General features: G+C 52.9%; 1 protein-coding gene across 2 annotated transcripts; it reads right to left on the reverse strand.

The window, feature by feature from the left end:
- Positions 1 to 539: 539 nt before the first annotated feature.
- Positions 540 to 16,460, reverse strand: ADCK2 (aarF domain containing kinase 2). 2 transcript variants are annotated; one of them, XM_036863240.1, is made up of 8 exons: positions 14,546 to 16,458; positions 12,646 to 12,792; positions 10,375 to 10,503; positions 9,282 to 9,377; positions 6,362 to 6,613; positions 4,864 to 4,992; positions 3,967 to 4,020; positions 540 to 963 (listed from the first exon to the last, which is right to left on the reverse strand). In XM_036863240.1, the coding sequence occupies exons 1-8, from the start codon at positions 15,476 to 15,478 to the stop codon at positions 823 to 825; spliced, it is 1,881 nt and encodes a 626-aa protein (XP_036719135.1). In that variant the 5' UTR covers positions 15,479 to 16,458; the 3' UTR covers positions 540 to 822. The 2 variants fall into 2 exon arrangements, with proteins under 2 accessions (XP_036719135.1, XP_036719136.1); XM_036863241.1 differs by lacking the exon at positions 3,967 to 4,020 and having other exon boundaries at positions 14,546 to 16,460.
- Between the last annotated feature and the right edge of the window lie 2,522 nt (positions 16,461 to 18,982).

Here is an 18,982-nt window from a genome sequence, read left to right on the forward strand (position 1 = left end):
TGTCACATTAACCATTAATCATTGTGGTTTTTTTCCTTTTACCTTATAATACAACTTAGCAAGAGGTTGGCAAAAAATATTTTAAATTGTCGAGAGGATAATTTGAGATACACTGAAACTTGCCCTAAGTGAAGGCTGTGCCTCCAGAGATTGGCTAGTGATGGTAGCACCTGTATAAAACTTATAAATTATATATGTGCACGTATATATAAATATATGCAACTTTTTACCAATAGGGCACATAATCAAAACATTTGAAACAAAACAAACAAAAAACACAAAATACTGTGGGGAATTCCCTGGTGGTCCAGTGGTTAGGACTCTGTGCTTTCACTGCCGAGGGCCCGGGTTCAGTCCCCGGTCAGGGAACTAAGATCCCGCAAGCAGTGCACCAAAAAAAACAAAATACAAAAAACATTTGGAAGCCATGGGTCTACAGGAGTCTATGACATTTTCTAACCTAGATATCAGAGTCTGGAAATAACCAGCAAGACCCACCTGATCCGGGAGTATAGAGGGTTAAGATGAGAAGAGAGAAAAACCAGAAAACAAAGTAAGTTTATTCGTCCTCCTTCAGAGAACATTTTCCCTGAAATAGAGTCTCCCTGACACCAGGCCCAGCTTCCACGACTGAACTGAGAGGACCTTCTTTCCCTTTACTTCCCCAACTAACCCAAACCTTTTAAAACAGATGCCTGAAACCAAATCGGAGTGAAAAGCAGTGGCAGGTCTTCCACAATCCCAATTTTAGAATATTCAAGCTGCCACAGGAGAGGCTGTGGGGAGTGGCCTCCAGTTGAGATGAAGCACCCACTGCTGCAGTCAGTGGGAGGTCGCTAGTCCTTGCAGAAGGAAGGGCTTTGCTGCCTCCAGGATGTCCAGTTTAGGGTCCAGTGAGCGGCCAAGCCCCTCCAACACCATGATGGCAAACACAATTGAGGCAAAGTTGCTCTCAAGCTTTACCTGAAACAGAAAAACAGTGGTTCTTTCCGAAGCCCATATACAGAGAGTGTCCTGGGTAACATGTCACCGTCCACTCCCAGCCTCGTCTACCTGCCCATGTGATTTTTATCATCTACCTAACGTTCTTTTCCCTACCCAGTCATTTGTCCCACCATCTCATCTACTCACCCAACCCCCCACCTACTAGAAATATTAAGGAAAATATAGGGGATGCAGTGTGTACAGCTCTTCTCTAGGGGAAGTGTGTAAGTGTGTGAATGACTTAAAAATACTAAAGTGAATAGTTTACAGCTACACCGGGAACCAGAAATCTAAATAAGGGTCATTCTTCAAAATCCACAGTAGTCTTTTTGAGACCAAGCACAACCGGCTTTGCTCAAATACAGCAGAGTTTCTTCCCCTTTGGAGCCAGGTTAATAGTAATAACAAATTACGTGGATTACCCAATTAATTCTCAAAAGTACTCTCATTATCTCCATTCAGTAGATAAGGAATCTAAGGCTCAGGGTGGCTCAGGTGGTGACTTGCTCAAGGCCTCTGGGTGAGGAAGAGTAGAGCCAGGATTTAAACCTAGAACAAGAATCTCTTTTCAGGTGGACGGAAGGTCAGGCAATGGAAGGCTGACTCTTGGGGAAATAATCTTTGTTAAAAGTAAAGGGGACTTCCCTGGTGGCGCAGTGGTTAAGAATCTGCCTGCCGGGGCTTCCCTGGTGGCGCAGTGGTTGAGAATCTGCCTGCTAATGCAGGGGACACGGGTTCGGGCCCTGGTCTGGGAGGATCCCACGTGCCGCGGAGCAGCTGGGCCCGTGAGCCACAACTACTGAGCCTGCGCGTCTGGAGCCTGTGCCCCGCAGCGGGAGGGGCCGCGATGGTGAAAGGCCCACGCACCGCGATGAAGAGCGGTCCCCGCACCGCGATGAAGAGTGGCCCCCACTTGCCGCAACTAGAGAAAGCCCTCGCACGAACTGAAGACCCAGCACAGCCAAAAAATAAAATAATAAAAATAATAAAAATAAATAAAAATAAAAAAAGTAGCTATAAGAATCTGCCTGCCAATGCAGGGGACACGGGTTCAAGCCCTGGTCTGGGAAGACCCCACATGCCATGGAGCAACTAAATCTGTGCGCCACAACTACTGAGCCTGCACTCTAAAGCCTGTGAGCCACAACCGCTGAGCCCACGTGACACAACTACTGAAGCCCAAGCGCTTAGAGCCCGTGCTCCGCAACAAGAGAAGCCCGCGCGCCGCAATGAAGAGTAGCTCCCTCGCCGCAGGTAGAGAAAGCCCACGCCAGCAACAAAGACCCAATGCAGCCATAAATAAATATTTAAATATTTTTAAATAAATAAATAAATAAGGGTTATTTGTCTCAGTTAAGGCCCAAAAACTTCTTTGGGGAGTCAGATGGCTGATCAGGAGAAAGAGGCATGTTATAAATGCACACTCATCATGGGAATGTAAAATTGTGCAGGCTATGGAAGACAGTATGGAGCTTCCCCAAAAACTAAAAAAAATACCATCTGTAAATCAACTGTACTTCAATTTAAAAGAAACTATGTGATCTAGCAATCACACTTCTGTGTAAATATCCAAAAAGAATTGAAAGCAGGATCTCAAAGAGATATTCGCACACCTGTGTTCACTGCAGCATTGTCCTTAGTAGCCAAGAGGTAGAAGTGGCCCAGATGTCCATCAAAGGATGAACGAATAAAGAAAATATGGTATATACATACAATGGAATATTATTGAGTCTTTAAAAAAAAGGCAATCCTATCACCTGCTACAAAGTGCATGAACCTCAAGAACATTACATCAAGTGAAATAAGCTGGTCACAAAAGGACAAATACCATATGATTCTACTTATATGAGAAATCTAGAGTCATCAAAATCATGGACACAGAAAGTGGAACAGTGGTTGCCAGGGGCTGGGGGGGAGAGAGACATGGGGAGTTTTTGTTCAGTAGATACAGAGTTTTAGTTTTGCAAGATGAGAAAATTCTAGAGCTCTAGCGATCTGTTACACAACTATGTGAATGTGGTTGACACTGCTGAGCTGTGCACTTGGAGATGGGTAGGGGTAAATTTTATATTATTTTTTTAACCACAATTTAAAATGTTTTGAATTGTTTTAAATTAAGTGCCTGGTGAAGCACTTGAATAGAGTGGCTGTACTCGATTGGCCCTCTCTCTGCTGTCCTGTCCTGAGAATCACAATGACAACAGCAAACATCTAAAGCGCTGGTAACCGTTGTGTCCCACGCAGTGTGTGAGGAAGGCTGTGTGCCAATGGGAGCACCGGAGGCCGGAGAACAAAGCAGCTGGGAGTGGGGCCCCGCGGTCGGGCTGCGGGCACGGGTTCGGGCACTACCATGGGGGCCACCTGGCCAGGGGTGAGTTGCTCGGTGCCGGCCTCGAGGAATGTTGCGGGGATTAAATCAGATACTAATAAATGTTACACAGCTAAATTAGGTGCGTAGAGGGGAGTCACGGCACACCGCTACCGTTGTCACGGCCTCATCCGGCCCTCCCAGCGGCCCCGGGGAGACTTGGAGAGGCTTGAGCAGGTCAGAGCTGGTGGGTGCAGAGCTGGCTGTGAGCCTCACCCTCCGGCTCCCCGTCCCGTGCAACTGAACTCCCGGGAGTGTGTGTTCATTCCCAGTTCTCTCCAAGCCAGCCCCCTAGCAATGATTAAAGCTTTCCCCAATCCTAAGGTGATATTTAAGTCATTTTTAAAATGGAACCTGTCAAAAGTTTTGGAAAGCATAAAGTTTTTCACCAAAAACCCCACCAATGTGGGATCACAACATGACCAAGGAAAGATCTTGCCGGACATCAAGAAACAGAAACAGCACTCTTCACCACAGGGATCGGTGCATGCAACGTTTTCAAAAACGAGATCTCACATAAGAAAAGTACCTGTCACCACCCTGAGGCCACCCGCCTTCCCCAGAGCCCTCCCCTCCTGCCTGACCAGAGGGCGAGCTCTCCACCCAGGCCTCACCTTGTGAGTCATCAGCAACTTAAAGACATTCGAGAGAAGGATGGAAACTTGAAGCTGGAAAACAGAATAAAGAGTCTGCAGAGGCTGCAGAGCCCCCGGGAACCCCTTCTCCCTTGCCGGCCCCATCCCACGTCCGTCCACACGCACGCACGCACGCACACACACACACCAGTGAGCAGAAGTAGACTGCCTGACAAATCCCAGAAAGGACTGCACGCACGCAAGCCCAACTTCCGCCTCACAGCTGAGTTCACAGACCCCTCGGAAGGACCAGCCTGGAGGCCTCTACCCGCACTCCCGGCACACGCAGACCTCACGTGGGGATAAATAAGACAGGCAGCGCCGGGGGCCAGAGGCCGCTCCTCACTGCCAGTGGGCCGCCTCTTGTTCCGACTCGCTCCAGCTAGTGTGGGCTTGGGAGTGAACTTGGGAAGAAAACTCAGGTTTGTCAGAACTGTGTGCAGCATACCAAGTGGGCTCTGCTGCAGGTCTAAATAGAGGACGTGAACATTCGGTATGTCCTCTGTCTGCTCAGGGGCCTCAGTCCTCCCTCGCCCCACCCCCATGCTCCACTGAGCTCCACGGAGATAAAGCAGCAGAACAGCTGACCCCCAGTCTGGGCAGGGCAGGTACGCAGCACTACATATGTCACCGTCCCAGCAGCCACCCAGGAGAGCCTGGTCAAGGAGCCACTCTTGAAAGCCGGGATTCCAGAGGGCCGCCTCACACCTCAAAGATGTGGGCAGAGGAAAAGGTTTGTTCTTTATCTGCCTTAAAACCCAAGCCCCTCAAGACCTCCCCCCTTGAAGAGGTCTCCCTTAGACCTGTGGTTTGCTGTGTCCAAGGGCAAGGTCAGTAAACACCCCAAGGCCCCTGCCCCTGGAGTGGCCTGCTTACCTTTTCCAGGGTGATGGTGTTCTTCCTGGCCTGGGTCACCAGCCTGGCCATCTCAGCCTTAAATCCCTCCACATCCTTGCACTCACTGGCCCGGGCATGATGCAGGATGAGCTCAGCCACTCTTTGGCCCTGGAAGACGCAAAAGAAGAAAACTTGGTAGAGTCAAGAGGGCACAAAACTAGATGCTCTGCCCAAACTTCTTCATATCCTAGTTGTTTCCACCCCAAATTTTCTACCACCCTGCTTTTGGCCACCCATCCTTTTTTAGCTTTACCTCCCCGCCCCGCCATACCTGGTAAACAGTCAAGGTCTTTTGCAGCTTGTCTTGGGCAGGGGGGCCCCACCTATACTCAGCGCAGTCAAGGAAAGCAGCTGCACTGTCTCCTTTGCCTCCAAGGCCACCCAGGCCCAGCAGCAAAGCCAGTGCCTGCTACGCGGCACTACCGACCAACGCGCCTGCCCCAGAGCCACCAGGACCGGCCGCCAGGCTGGACCAGCCACACCATCCTCGAGGGCGGTCTTCCCGCCCGAACAGAATTCCCTGCTCACGGCTGACCCGGCCTCTGTGCTCCAGCCGTCTCGCTCCTCCTCCACCCAGGAAGCCCCTGATCAAAGCCTCCATGGTCTCCCCAGCACCCATGCAGCCCCGGCGGTCACAGCCCAGGAGCCAAGCTCCTCCTCCTCGGCCGTGACCTTCTTCTTCTGCCCAAACCTGTGCAGAGGAGCACCTCCCGCCCCCTCACCCGCCACTGCACCTCAGTGTTGAACCTCGGCCCGGGAGATGCTTTCCAACTGGCTCAGGCTCAAGCCTCTGGTCTGCCCCCTCAGAAGCCTCCTAAGCAGGGGTTCCTCTGAATTTTGCCTTTTCCTCCAGCTTTCTCTTTCCCAGGGTCTTTCTTGCTGGAGAATTCACGGTCACCCTTGATGTGGCACTTTACGTTGACTCAGTAGAGGCTTTGCTGAGTCCCTTTTGCTAAATAATAATTCTCAACCACTGGAGCCCCTCAGAGGCACGGGGTGAGGGGTTAAAACCACTTATGTCCCGTACCCCCGCGCCAATCAGGTGTCTTCCCACACCTGGAGAATAAGTTCCCTGAGCTGCTGCTTCTCACCAGCCCCACCTTCTCGCAGCAAATGGCACAGACCAGGGCGGCTGTTATTCAGTCAAGAAGCTAGCGTTCCCAGGGCCCAACTGTACACTTACTGTGAAGGAAGAGAGGCCACCAGAACAACAGCATTTGGGAAGGAGGCGTGCCTTCCCATCATTCCAAACCATGAGCTGCTCGAACAGGCCCGTTGTGACTACAGAGCCTTAGGCAGCTTCATTTCCCTGCTCCTCTTCCTTCTCCCTCCTTCCTCTCTCTGCTCCACCCATTTCCATCAGGAGCACCCTTGGCAAACACCGGCATTTACAAGAATGACAAACGCTGAGGAGCCCCAAGGTTCCCAAGGGCCTAAAAAATTCAGCCCCAACTCCCGAGGGCCCGGCGGGTCTCACCTGCCCCATCACCACGGCCATGAAGACTTCCCGGAAGTTCCTCAGGTCGGCAGCCTGCAGCTCGGCCACAATGCCGGCGTCCAGAAGCACCAGGCACAGCGGGCACCGGGCAGGCGTCACAGCCACCGCCAGTGCGTCACAGACATCTACCTGCTGAGGCTGCACCTCTTGGCTCTTGGGAAGACCGTCGGCGCCCTGGACCAGGATGTTCCCAGGGTGAAGGTCCGCATGGACAAAGTTGTCCACAAATATCTGGGAAGAGATCAGAGCTACTCTAGGCTAAGTCAGCCTCACCATCCCATCACCACGAGGCCACACGTGGAAAAGCTTCCAGGGTGACGGCGAGTTCCCGATGATGAATTACAAGGCAGAGAGGTGTGCGTTTTATAAAGCCTCAGGGCTTGATATCATCGATTCATAATTTGTACATGGACAAGCCAGGTTGATGTTTTCAAGAGAAAGTTTATTTTCAAAGTAAAGAGCATTAAAAATGACCATAGGGGAACATGATCAAAGACCAAACCGCATTTCAAGAGACTTATTTTTACTCTATGAGTTGAGCAATTAATAATCAAATTAAAAATTAACTAGTCATTGTGGACAGATTTTCCCCAAACCTCTCAGTTCTTAAAATTCATGTAACTTCCTTTCTTTAAAAATATTTCATAAATCAGACTTCACCTCCATTACCTCCATCCGTCCACATAATGAAGTCTAAACAGTGATCCTGACAACCGTACTGGCACATGGAATCGGGGAGGCTGGGAGGAATGGCTTTGAACCTGCTAAGCAGGAAAGAAAGCCCCAGGGACTGTGATGGAGGGAAAGTCAGGCGTGACTTTGTGGAACAGGAATCTGCCTGCTGTGAAAGATCAGAGAAACCACCAGCAATCCTTCTGTGAGGGGAAGGAGAGACCCGGGGCAGAGGTACAGAACAGCTGCTGCTGGAGGGGCTCCCGGGGGACTCCTTCCTCCTACTGGACACAGGCCGAAGACCCCATCCCTCGTGGTGGTCACGGCAGCAGGTCACAGAGCGACCCTTCTAGTCCAGATCCTGGCTCTGCTGGAGGTAAGGGAGGCTGCTATCCTGGTGAACATCCCGGGAACTGAGGAAGCCGGGGCCTGCACACCTGTAGGATACGGTCGCCAAAGGCTAGCTGACCCCCGACCCTGGGACAGAACCTCCTGGCACCTTGCTGTTAGCTGAGCCCCCAGGGTCCTTGATCCCACAAGCTGGAAGCCCCCCGTGATCTCCCGACTCCTGAGCGCTGCTCAGCACTGCTTCTCCCCTAGCTACTCCCCCCTGCACCCTCCCCTCTGGCCCACGGTGCGCCTCGGAGCCCTGTTACCAGGGACAAAGTCCTCTCCCCACTGAGCTTCCACTGCGCTGACAGTGGAAACCGAGCTCTCCAGCAACAACCCCACTTCTCCAGGAGCCCCTTGGGTGAGGGCTACCTGTTCTCGATACCCACGCACCCCAGGGCTGGAGGTGAGGTCAGAGCCACTCAACCACCACCCCCTCTCACCCTGAGCCCTCTCCAGGAGTGTCTGGCTTACAGCCTCCTGTGCTGTCCACCTGCACCACACCACCGTCCGGCTCAGGACGCCCATTCTCACCTCCGCCCCACTTCTGCCCCCTGCCTGGCCCTCACGGCTCCACCTTGGTTACCTGGTTTCTTTCCTCCTACTCTCTGACCACATGCCTGGTTCCTTCCTACCCCGATTCTGCACCCCCAGACCTGGGCACTCGTCCTCACTATGCATCCTAGACCAGCCGTCTCTGCCTCGACCACTCTCTTCTGTGCCAACCACCAGGAAGACCTCAGACCCTCGACACTCTCAGTATCTTCTTTTTTTTTTTTTTTAATTTATTTATTTTTACTTATTATTTTTGGTGTTCGGTCTTTGTTGCCGTGCGCAGGCTTTCTCTAGTTGCAGCGACCGGGGGCTACTCTTCGTTGTGGTGCGCGGGCTGCTCATTGCGGTGGCTTCTCTTGTTGCAGAGCACAGGCTCTAGAGTGCGCGGGCTTCAGTAGATGCGGCGTGTGGGCTCAGTAGTTGTGGCTCGTGGGCTCTAGAGCGCAGGCTCAGTAGTTGTGGCTCACGGGCTTAGTTGCTCCGCGGCATGTGGGATCTTCCCAGACCAGGGCTTGAACCCATGTCCCCTGCATTGGCAGGCAGATTCTTAACCACTGCACCACCAGGGAAGCCCGCGTATCTTCTTTCTTTGCTCCTACACGTGAGCTGCTAACGATGCTGGGTTCCTGCTGTTACTACTAGTGATGAAATAACTGATATTGCTTTGGGCTCACTGTAGCCTTTTTGGAGTGTCAACTCATTAATAATTATTGTCAGGCCATCCTCTCCAAGGAGACAGCTAGACTTCCTTCACATCCCGGAGGAGATGGCGCCACTTCCTGAACAAATTCTGGGGCTGGGACGGCCCATCCTAAATGACCCTCGGGTACCCGTACTTAACCCACTTATTTAGCATCGCCTGTCTTCCCACTGAACAGGAATGTTCCCTGAACATTGTTGTCATGTCTCTTTTGCTCACAACTGTAAATCCAGCACTTAATTCAGTGCCTGGCACATAGCAGGTGCTCAACAAATACTTGCTGAATGAATGAATGAAATAGCATGTAACACCCGAGGTTGTCTTTGGCTGTTTGTCTAAACTGTAGGCAAGTTGGACGGGGCCTGGGTCTCCCTACCCACTCTTGCACAGAGACACAGCGCATGACACGGAGAAAGTGCTCAACAGAAAGCTGTAGAAGAAGGCGCGTTTGGGTCAGCTCGGCTATCTCTAGAGCTGACCCTCTCCAGCCAGTGGCCGGTTGCTTGGCCGAGCAGGGTCCCCCACCTCCCACGCACAATTCCACCGTGTGCCAGCTAAGTGCCCGCCCTGCCGTGAACTCACCATCTTCAGGAGCATGTTGATCCCCAGCCGCGCAATCTTCCTCTTCACGTCCACGGGAATCCCTGCTTGCTGGTAGCTAGACACAGGCACACTCTCCTGGGGGAAGATCGGGGATAGAACAGCTTTAGCCTGCACAGCCCGCGACTGCCCCGCTCCTCATCTCCACGGGGACACACCCGCACAGCCTTCCCACTGATTGGGAAGTGACCTGGAGAGGTTTTCCTTTCTTAGAGCCCCTATGAATCTGTCACCCACAAGATAATTTTAACCTATTTACACTTCCCTTCTACAATACGTATCAACAAGTCCCATAGGTTTACTAGGGAGGAAATCCATTGACTGCCACCCACAGGTAAGAGGCTTTGCTGTCAGGGTGAGCTTGTTTCTGGGCAAGAATCAGCCAATAGGGACATGAATGAGCTCTGTGACCTCACTGGAGGGAAAAGAAAAGGAAGAGAGAAGAAAGGGGAGCCAGTCAGTACGCATTTCGCGTATAGGTTATTTAATTGTCAAAGCAGCCTATTGAGATAGATCTTGTTATCCCTAATTAACAAATAAAAGAACTAAAGCCCAGAGAGTTTAAGTAACTTGCTCAAAGTCACACAACTAGTAACAGTGGGTCATTCAGGTCACTCCTCTGGATCTCATTACCATCTTTACAAAGGAGACTGAACCAGGAGACAGCTAAGGCCATGACAGGAATACTTGTTGAGCACTTTCTCTGTGTTGAGCACTTTCGCTGTGCAGTCTCTGTGCAGAGGGCATTTTGCATTCAATGTGTCATTGACTTCTGGGACAACCCTACGAGGCAGGAAGGGTTGCCTGCTGTTGTACAGGAGGGAACTGAAGCCAGCCAGCAAATACAGCGGCAGAGCAGACCTCCAAATCCAGAAAGTCTGAGGCCAGGGCCAGGCTCTCAGCCACCTTGCTACACTGCCTTCCACCCTCAGGCGTATCCAGACCCCTCTCAGTTTTACAGGCAGTAATCACATGCTCTCTTGGCCTTTGTCTTTTCCAACTCAGGCCTTCCTGTGAAGGGGAGACGACCTGACTATGAGCAAAAGGCTCGGCCAGGGGAAGCTCTCAGTCTTACTTCATACGTTTCCACCAAGACATCCCTGGTGACAAAGGGACGCAGAGGGGTGGGGAATTTGACAGAGTTCACATTCAGGAAGTTGCATTGGAAGTGTTCTAGATTCCGAGCTTCATAACGCAGGTCGATCTACAGGGAAATGGAGAGAAGAGGTGAGGGAAGGGGTAGTCTGGGCCCAGGGACAGCAAAATCTGAACCCCCCAAGAGCTAGCAAGTCCCGCGATTCACCTGCCTTCCCCACCTACTCTCCTGCAGAACTCCCAAGAAACTCAGGCTGCCCCAGAAGTCTCGAGCCCCATCCCTACCCCACGACGTGAACTCCAAGCTGCAGACAGCAGACACGCTGGAGGACTTGTCTAAACTGAATTTACGTTCACCCTGCCCCCAGTCACCTGCGAGTCACTGCAGATTACACCTTCTCTCTTACCCTCCACACCCATGGGAGACTCAGTGCCATCAACTCTGCAGCCCTCACCACTCTCAGATCTGTTCCCCTTTTCCATGCCACCATTCCTCCCACGGTGACTCAAAACCAGTCACCTGAACCCTAACAGAGGTGTCCTAGTTGGGCCCCCTGTCCCCCATCTTCCCTCTCTCCAGTCCGTGTGCTGGTGTCCCCCCACCCCACCTGCAGGATGGAGTCTGCATTCATTAGGATGACGTCCAAGGTGGGCCATGGTTTGGCCCCTGCTTCTCTCTCCAGGTCCATCTCTTGGGGCGCCTCCTCCTTCCTCTACTGCCCAAAACTCCAGCTGCACCCAATCTGCAGAGTGCTGAACATCTCAGCCTGCCAGACGCCTCCCCTCTCAGTGCCTTGTTTACTCCCCCTGACTGGAATGTTCTTCCCTCATTTGGGCCAACTGCAAACACTCCCCTTTGGAGAATCAGCGCAAGCCTAGGGAGCCTGGACCCTCAGGGTGGAATGACCACTTCCCCTCTTGAGCCTCAGCTGAACCCAACTGAACCTGTAGAGACTCCTATTGTAACTCGTGCTTTTTCTCCAAATATTTCACATCAGCCCTCCTCCTCCTACTATATATTCCTTGAGGACAGGAAAACCTCACTTGTCTTCTTAGTTCACCAGCTTCTAACACAGTTCTTAATACACGTTACATGAATTTATAAATGAACATACACCCCCTACATACACCCAGACTCTTAAGATTTCAAGGCTGGGAACGTGATCGGACCATTGAGAGCTACAGCTGGTAGGAAGAGTTGATTTTTGAGACAAATGGGGTGCGCTATAGAGGTCTGAGCTTCAAGTGATGGGATCCCATGATGCCTATCAGACTTCTCAAAGGGGAATTGAAGCTCAGGTGGGTGGTAGAACTGAGAGTGATTAATGCCAAGACGGGTGTCAGAAAAGAAGTTATTTTTCTCTGTTTCAATTTTCTTTTATTATCGAAACTACACAACTCCATAGCATAAAGCAAAGCTTTTTAAATGTTAAAACGCATTCCTGGGGCTTAAAACCCTAAATCAGAGGACATAAATGAAGACTTGGCACACTGCTTCTAAAAGCCTGCCAATTTCTGTGCCAACCGCCGGGAAGCCAGCACAGATGCCTCCTTGGAGCCCTGAGAGCCTCCAGCATGGTTACCAAGTCTGGCTACTTAAACGGGTGTCCCAAGGGCCCTGGACAAGGAGGAGGTCCTTGTCTACTCATTAAGCCCCGGAAACAAAGCAAAACAAAGGCACAGTGTGTGACTTAGCAAATTCTTCTTCTCCTTCTGGAGTTCGGCCATTGATTGTGGCACAGATAATGCTATATGTTCCACCAGACTCATTTCATTTTCATCCCAGTCACTAAGGAAGACCGCCGTCCCCAAGCTCCTTTGTAGTTACACTGGGCCCGTGTGATTAAAGCTCTGACCTGTAGACTGGGAAGAAGTGATATATATCACTTCCAGACCTGGCCGCAGAATCCTTTACATGACCCTCCATGGTCTCTCTCCCCATTCCACACTGACCCCAGATGACAAATTTGGGAGGAAACTGGGTCCCTGAATAACTATGGAGTAGAGCTCCCACTCACTCCCTCAGTTCACCTGCATGGAGCTTTCATATAAGCAAAAAATAACATTGTTGCATTAAGTCACTGAGATTTGGATATTCTTTGTTATATCAGCTAGCATCACCGATCCTGACTAATATACTACGTTAGCCACAACACACTGGGAAAATACTCATCCATTCAGCATTTACTAAGCAGCTGCTAATGGCAAAAACTGTTGTGTGCTATTTACAACTGAGGGAAAGAGAATTCACCTGTTGCACCATGAGCTTCTCAAATTCCTCCACAATCTCAGGCAAGCTGAGCCACTTGATTCCTGGCAAAAGTGCAAGGACTCGGCTGCCCATCTTCATCAGCAGCAGGTCCATCTGCACCTGAGCAAGCAGGCCAGGGTGCAACACCTGCCAAAAAGAGGCACAGTGAGACAGGAGGGATCAATCAGGAGGGCACGTCCACCCAGCCAGGGCTGGGTCCCACCGTCAAAGGAGAGTCAGCAGGCTTCTCATCAGAGCAAAGGGGAAGCAGTCCCAACGCCCAGGATGCTCCTGCATCCTGGGAAGGAAGTCCCTCTTCCTGAGGAGACTCAGAGGGCAGCTCCCCTGCATGGCACTCAGCTTTGCTGGGAAGAATAGGTGGGCTTCCCCTTCCAAATACATTAAGTTTAGATCAGTGACTCCTAAACATCAGCGAGCATAAAAGTCACCGTGGGTTGCTTGGTGAAAATGTGGACTCCCAGATCTCCTCCAAGACCTACTGAATCAGGGACTTCCCTGGTGGTCTAGCGGTTAAGACTCCACACTCCCAAGGCAGGGGGCCCGGGATTGATCCCTGATCAGGGAACTAGATCCCACATGCTGCAACTAAGAGCCTACATGCTGCAACTAAGACCCAGCGCAGCCAAATAAATAAATAAATATTTTAAAAAAGAAAAAGACGTACTGAATCAGACTGGCTGGAAGGGGAGCTGGGAATCTGCATTTTACTGAGTGTACAGGTAGCTGAGTCAGGTGGTCCAAAGCCTGCAAAATACTGCTGTAGAGTCACAGAACTCCAGAGGTGGGATGGAAAGAGTTCAAACTCCAGTTCTGCAACCCATTTCCTGTATGAAACTGGACAAGCTGCGCAACTTCTCTCAGCCTCCTGTTCTATCGTTTAAAACATGCAGATAGGGGACTTCCCTGGTGGTCCAGTGGTTAAGACTCTATGCTTCCAATGCAGGGGGGCGCCGGTTCAATCCCTGGTTAGGGAACCAAGATCCCACACGCTGCATGGAATGGCCAAAACAACAAACAAAAAAAACTCATGCAGACGATAGCCCCTACCTCCACCTCAAATCGTTTTAGGAATAAAGTGGAGTATAAATAAAGGTATAAGAAAAACAAATGCCTATCTCGGGCATCTAATAAAGATTAAACAATGCATCTGACGTGACGGGCATGTTTCCTGGTATACAGCAGGCATCCACTCCTTTTGTATCCCACAGAGCAGAGGGAACCTTCGAGATATTTTGGACCAGTGTTTCCTAAACGTGCCTAATGATGAGAATCATTTGCAGCATTTATAAAAAGCCAGGCCCAGGCTCTTCCCTTGGAAAGTATGACTCAGTAGGTCTGAGTGAGGCACCCTTGGGAGGGTTTTATCTGAGGGGGTAAAAGAGAGCACCGGGGTATTTGTTACTAGCATCTGCCAGTTCTCCTGGGGACGTGCTGAACAGGGGTGGAAAGGTGTGGAGAGAAGAGTTGATGGAGCCCAGGAAGGGGTGATTGGAAATAAAGAGAGAAGGAAGCCACTTCTGTAAAATGAACACCACCCTCTTGGGCTCACCACAGCACACCTAACACAGTCTGTCTCCGACCTGTCCTGACCCCAGAGCAGGAGGTCAGCTGAATGGTGGGTCCTCCACCCACAGCGGCAGCCAACTCCAAACCCTCTTCATTTTCCTCTTTCAGACCATTCGCATCACCACTCCTTCAAGCCAAGAAATCAAACAGCTTGCGCATCATAGGCACTCAGAGAATGGTCAAGCTAAAAGAAATCAATGGAAGGCAATGTGGGGTGACTTGCAAAGGGGGACTTCCTGATCTGGGCAGCTCCGTGGAGTCGGTGAGATTTTAGAGGTGGGAAGGGCCTGGCTGCAAACATCGGAACACTTACTTTCACGGCCACGGGGATGAGGTGATCTGGCTGTGGTCCATGGGCGAGTCCCGAAGCCTGAGACAAGACTTCATTTGATCCACCCAGGTCAGCTTTAGGGAAGAGCAGCCTTTCTAGAAATGACTGGTCGGCAAGACTTCCGTGAGGCCTCCATGCCTTCCCCAAGTGTCCTGGGAGCTCTCCCAGCCCCCGGACTTTCCCAGCTTCCGAAGAAAGCTGCAGTCTGGAGGCCGTGGCCAGTTTCCGGATGCTGTCATTCTCCAGGAAGGCAGGATTGGCACGTGCTTTGTATACTTGGGCCACGCAGCCGGAACCCACAGGCTCCTGCTTCTCAAAGCAAAGGACCCTCCCCCAGTCCTCTCCGAAGGCCTGCCGTAGGAAGTGTTCAGTGTGGGTCCAAGGATGGGGCGTTACCTGGACGTGCAGCTTGGAGAACTGCGCACAGAAAGCCTCTGAGAAGAGATCACGCCGGGTGCTGGCCCACTGGCCGAGTTTGATGTACGTTGGACCGGAGGTCTCGGTGGCTTTCAGAAGCAGGTGGAGCCAGAGCCTGGAGACACTGGGAGCCAGGTAGGTGAGGGGGTAGAGTAGAAGGAGGGGGAAGAATTTCACCAAGAGCGCCCCCGCCCGGAGCCAGATCCGCAAGTGCAGAAGGAGGCAGCCTAGCCGCCGCTCCGGGGGGACTCTCTCCAGTGGCCCGTTTTCAGCCAGGTCACTCCAACTGGTCCTTTGCCGACACAAGCTCTCCGGGGCCCCCTTGCCAATGTCCTCAGAGGCTGAGATGAGTTTGGGCAAAGTGCCAAGCAGAAGCCAACAAAGTCTAGCCTTGCGACAGCACCCAGAGGGTCTCAGAAGGCCGAGGTCCTTTCTGCGCTCCAAGCCCCTCAGGTGCGACAAGCAGACCCTGACAGAGAAGCGCCAGGGGGTCACCATGCTCTCCCAGAGGTCGCGGTCCAGGCTGCCTGCCTCCACTTAAGGAGCACCCATTTTCGTTCCTTCTTTCCGCAAGGCTGGCCTGAGTCGGGGCCCCAGCTGAGTATTCCACTTGAAAGCGAGGCAGCTGTGAGACGCGGGGCGCTCAGACCTCGCCTCGCATGTGCAGCCTCTGCTGGGTCCTGCTGCGAGTCCCGCCTCCGCAGGGCCGCCCAGCCCCGCGGGCCCGCAACCCTGCCCCGCCTCCGCCGCAGGAGGGCTGGCCCATCTGTCCCAGCTCCCTCCCGGGTACCTCGCCGGGGCCTGAGGCCCGAGGGCTTTCAGGACTGAGCGCCGGAAGGGCCAAGCCAGGCCCAGGTCGGGGAGGTGACCCGCGCGAGGTGGCCGCGCGGGTGGAGACAGAGCCGGGCGGCCGCAGGGTCACCGCGCACGCCGGCCGGCGCGCAGAGGGGCTGCGCGGGGTGGGGCTGGGGCGACCGTGCGGAGGGCCGCGGCGCCGAGAGCCCGGGTGGGGGTGAGGAAGGGCCAGGCGGGGCGAGGCGTGGAGAGCTGGGGCGGGGGTCGGGGGCAGTGCGGACGGCCGAGGACCCGGGCACTGAGTATGGGGTGGGGAGGAGTCGGGCGGGGTTGTAGAGAGCCGAGACCCCGCGCGCGGTGGGGGTCCGGGCGCCAAGGGCGTGGAAGAGGCGCGGAGGGCCGGGGATCAGAGGGTCGGGGATCGGGGCGCGGAGGGCCGGGTATCAGAGGGTCGGGGATCGGGGCGCCGAGGGCCGGGGATCGGGGCGCCGAGGGCCGGGGATCAGAGGGTCGGAATTCGGGGCGCCGAGGGCCGAGGATCGGGGCGCCGAGGGCCGGGGACCGGGGCGCCGAGGGCCGGGGATCGGGGTGCCGAGGGCCGGGGATCGGGCCGCGGAGGACCGGGAGTCCGGGCGCGGAGGACCCGGGATCCGGGCGCAGAGGGCCGGGAATCCGGACGCGGAGGCCGCGCGATCTGCGTCTTCCGGGACCGCCCGCCCGCAGGCTCGGGGACCGCCCCTTAAAGACGACGCGAGCCGGACTGCGGCCCAGGCTCACCCGGCCCTCGCGTCTTGGAGTCCCAGAAATAGAATTAACCCAAAACGCCAACGCGCCCTCCACGCCCCCTCTCCCCGCTGCGCGTCTGTCTCTCCACTGACATCCTTAGCTTTCCTTACAAAGAGCGCGGAAACGCTGGGTGAACTGAAAGCCGGTTCCGGAACACGGGTCTGGTTTTCAACTGAGCGGGAAGGGAGGGGGTGGGGGGTGAGGGCGGGGGTGGGGGGTGAGGGCGGAGGTTGGGAGTGTTGTCCTTGGACGGCTGGAGTCCCTGGCTGCCCCGATTTGGGGAACGTGTTTGGACCTTGGGGAGTGGCTCCGGAAAGAACATTCATTCATTCAACCAATACTTATTAAGCCCCAGTATTTCTTAAACTCAGTCCAGTATTTATCGAGGCTCAATAATATCTACCGTGCTAGGTCCTGGGGACAAGGAGACACATACTGACCTTACAGACTCATCACTTATGAGGAAGACCCCACGGTGAAGGAAATGAAGAAGGGGGAGACATAAGATGGCAGCTACTTGGAAGAGGAAAGGAGAGGCTTGGTGGTGGGAGGGTGTTCGGTCTCAGAAAGAATAAAGCCCCCAGATGGAAGGTATTTGGTGTGAGGTTTTGGGGGAATTTGTTTTTTTAACCTTGAAGAACCAAAGGAAGGTCAGCTACCTCTAGAGAGCAAAGAAGAGCAGAACAGAGCTTGGAAATCAGCCAACACAGCCAGGGAGGGCCCAGTGGTCTTATGCTCTGCTCTTTGGGGCTTAGGAGGCTGCCCTGTGCTGGGGTACCACAGTCACCTCTACATACATGACCCTTTATCTCCACGAGGGTGACAGGCTTCCACAGAAGTCTGCCAGGGCCTCACTAGTGGAAGGGCCCTGGGGAGGGAAACAAGGTTGTGGCCCATGCCTGCTCCTGGAAGTGTGACTGCCACTCACAGCCTAAGAAGTGCTGGAAATGTAGGAACTCCTGCACTGCTAACTAATAATCCATATCCCATTTCCGCAAGATGCGGCAGACCCTTTTAAAGTTCCCTAGACAGAAGTCATACCTACCACCACTGGTTTCAAATATGGCCAGCTATTAATTATGCCCTCCCAGCTTCCTCTGATTTATTTATCCACTCTGTCCCAAAGTTGTAAAATATTCTTGTATGACTCTGATTCACCAAAGGGCTTATTGAGGACTTAATCTGAAACCAGAGTCTCTGGGTTCTAGCCCCCTAATTAAGAGGTAACCACATGAGTGGACACCTCTATGTGCTGCGGGAAGATGGCCGAACAGGTGACCAAGTCGGTGCTGTTCGTGTGTCTGGGTTACCAAAGAAGACTTTGCCACATTTGATGATATGCTATGTATGGATGACAGCAACCTGAGAGATTTGAATAGAAAAAGTAATCAAGTTAAAAACTGCAGAGCGAAAATTGAACTACTTGGGAGCTATGATCCACAAAAGCAACTCATTATTGAATATCCCTATTATGGCAACGACGCTGACTTTGAGACCATCTACCAGCAGTGTGTGTGGTTCTGCAGAGCCTTCCTGGAGAAGGGTCGCTGACCCGGGTCCAGTCCTTTCACGGCCCAGGCTCATCCCCACAGGCCCACGTTCTCCGTTGAGTGTCACAGTGTCACCATTCCCTAGCCAAGGCCACGGCCCCTTCTTCAGTTGACTCACTGTTTCTTTTTTTTTTTCTTTTTGGCTGCGTTGGGTCTTTGTTGCTGCACGCGGGCTTTCTCTAGTTGTGGCGAGCGGGGGCTATTCTTCGTCGTGGTGCACAGGCTTCTCATTGCAGTGGCTTCTCTTTTTGCGGAGCACGGGCTCAGGTGCGTGGGCTTCAGTAGTTGTGGCACGCGGGCTCAGTAGTTGTGGCTCGCGGGCTCTACAGCGCAGGCTCAGTAGTTGTGGCACACGGGCTTAGTTGCTCCACGGCATGTGGGATCTTCCCGGACCAGGGATCGAACCCGTGTCCCCTGCATTGGTAGGCAGATTCCTAACCACTGTGCCACCAGGGAAAGCCCCGACTCACTGTTTCTTACCTTAAAAAATAATTGTGGATGGAAATCAGTTGTGTTTGGCCGAAGACTAAATAAAAATTTTTGATTCAAACAAACAAAAAAAAAAGAGGTAACCACATGACCTCAGGCAGTCTCTCTGGGCCTCTGTTTCTCCTTAAGCGAATCGGGGAGGGGAGTCTGACCAAAGCTATGCAAATTCTCTAGACTTACATCTATGATTCTGGCAATTAGTATCTTTAACAGTAGTTAAGGGACTTCCCTGGTGGTCCAGTGGTAAAGAATCTGCTTTATAATGCAGGGGACACGGGTTCGATCCCTGGTCAGGGAACTAAGATCCCACATGCCGCAGGGCAACTAAGCCTGCGGACCACAACTACTGAGCTTGCATGCCTCAACGACAGAGCCTGCGTGC

The sequence above is a fragment of the Balaenoptera musculus genome, chromosome 9, assembly GCF_009873245.2.
Source record: "Balaenoptera musculus isolate JJ_BM4_2016_0621 chromosome 9, mBalMus1.pri.v3, whole genome shotgun sequence".
NCBI classification, from domain to species: domain Eukaryota; kingdom Metazoa; phylum Chordata; class Mammalia; order Artiodactyla; family Balaenopteridae; genus Balaenoptera; species Balaenoptera musculus.

Coding starts and splice junctions, on each gene's coding strand:
- ADCK2 (XM_036863240.1), bottom strand. CDS start 15,478: ATGGTGACCCCCTGGCGCTTCTCTGTCAGGGTCTGCTTGTCGCACCTG. Junction 10,504..12,645: donor AGAAGCTCATGGTGCAACAG/GTGAATTCTCTT, acceptor ATTTCCCTGTAG/ATCGACCTGCGTTATGAAGC. Junction 964..3,966: donor AGTTGCTGATGACTCACAAG/GTGAGGCCTGGG, acceptor TTTCTGTTTCAG/GTAAAGCTTGAGAGCAACTT.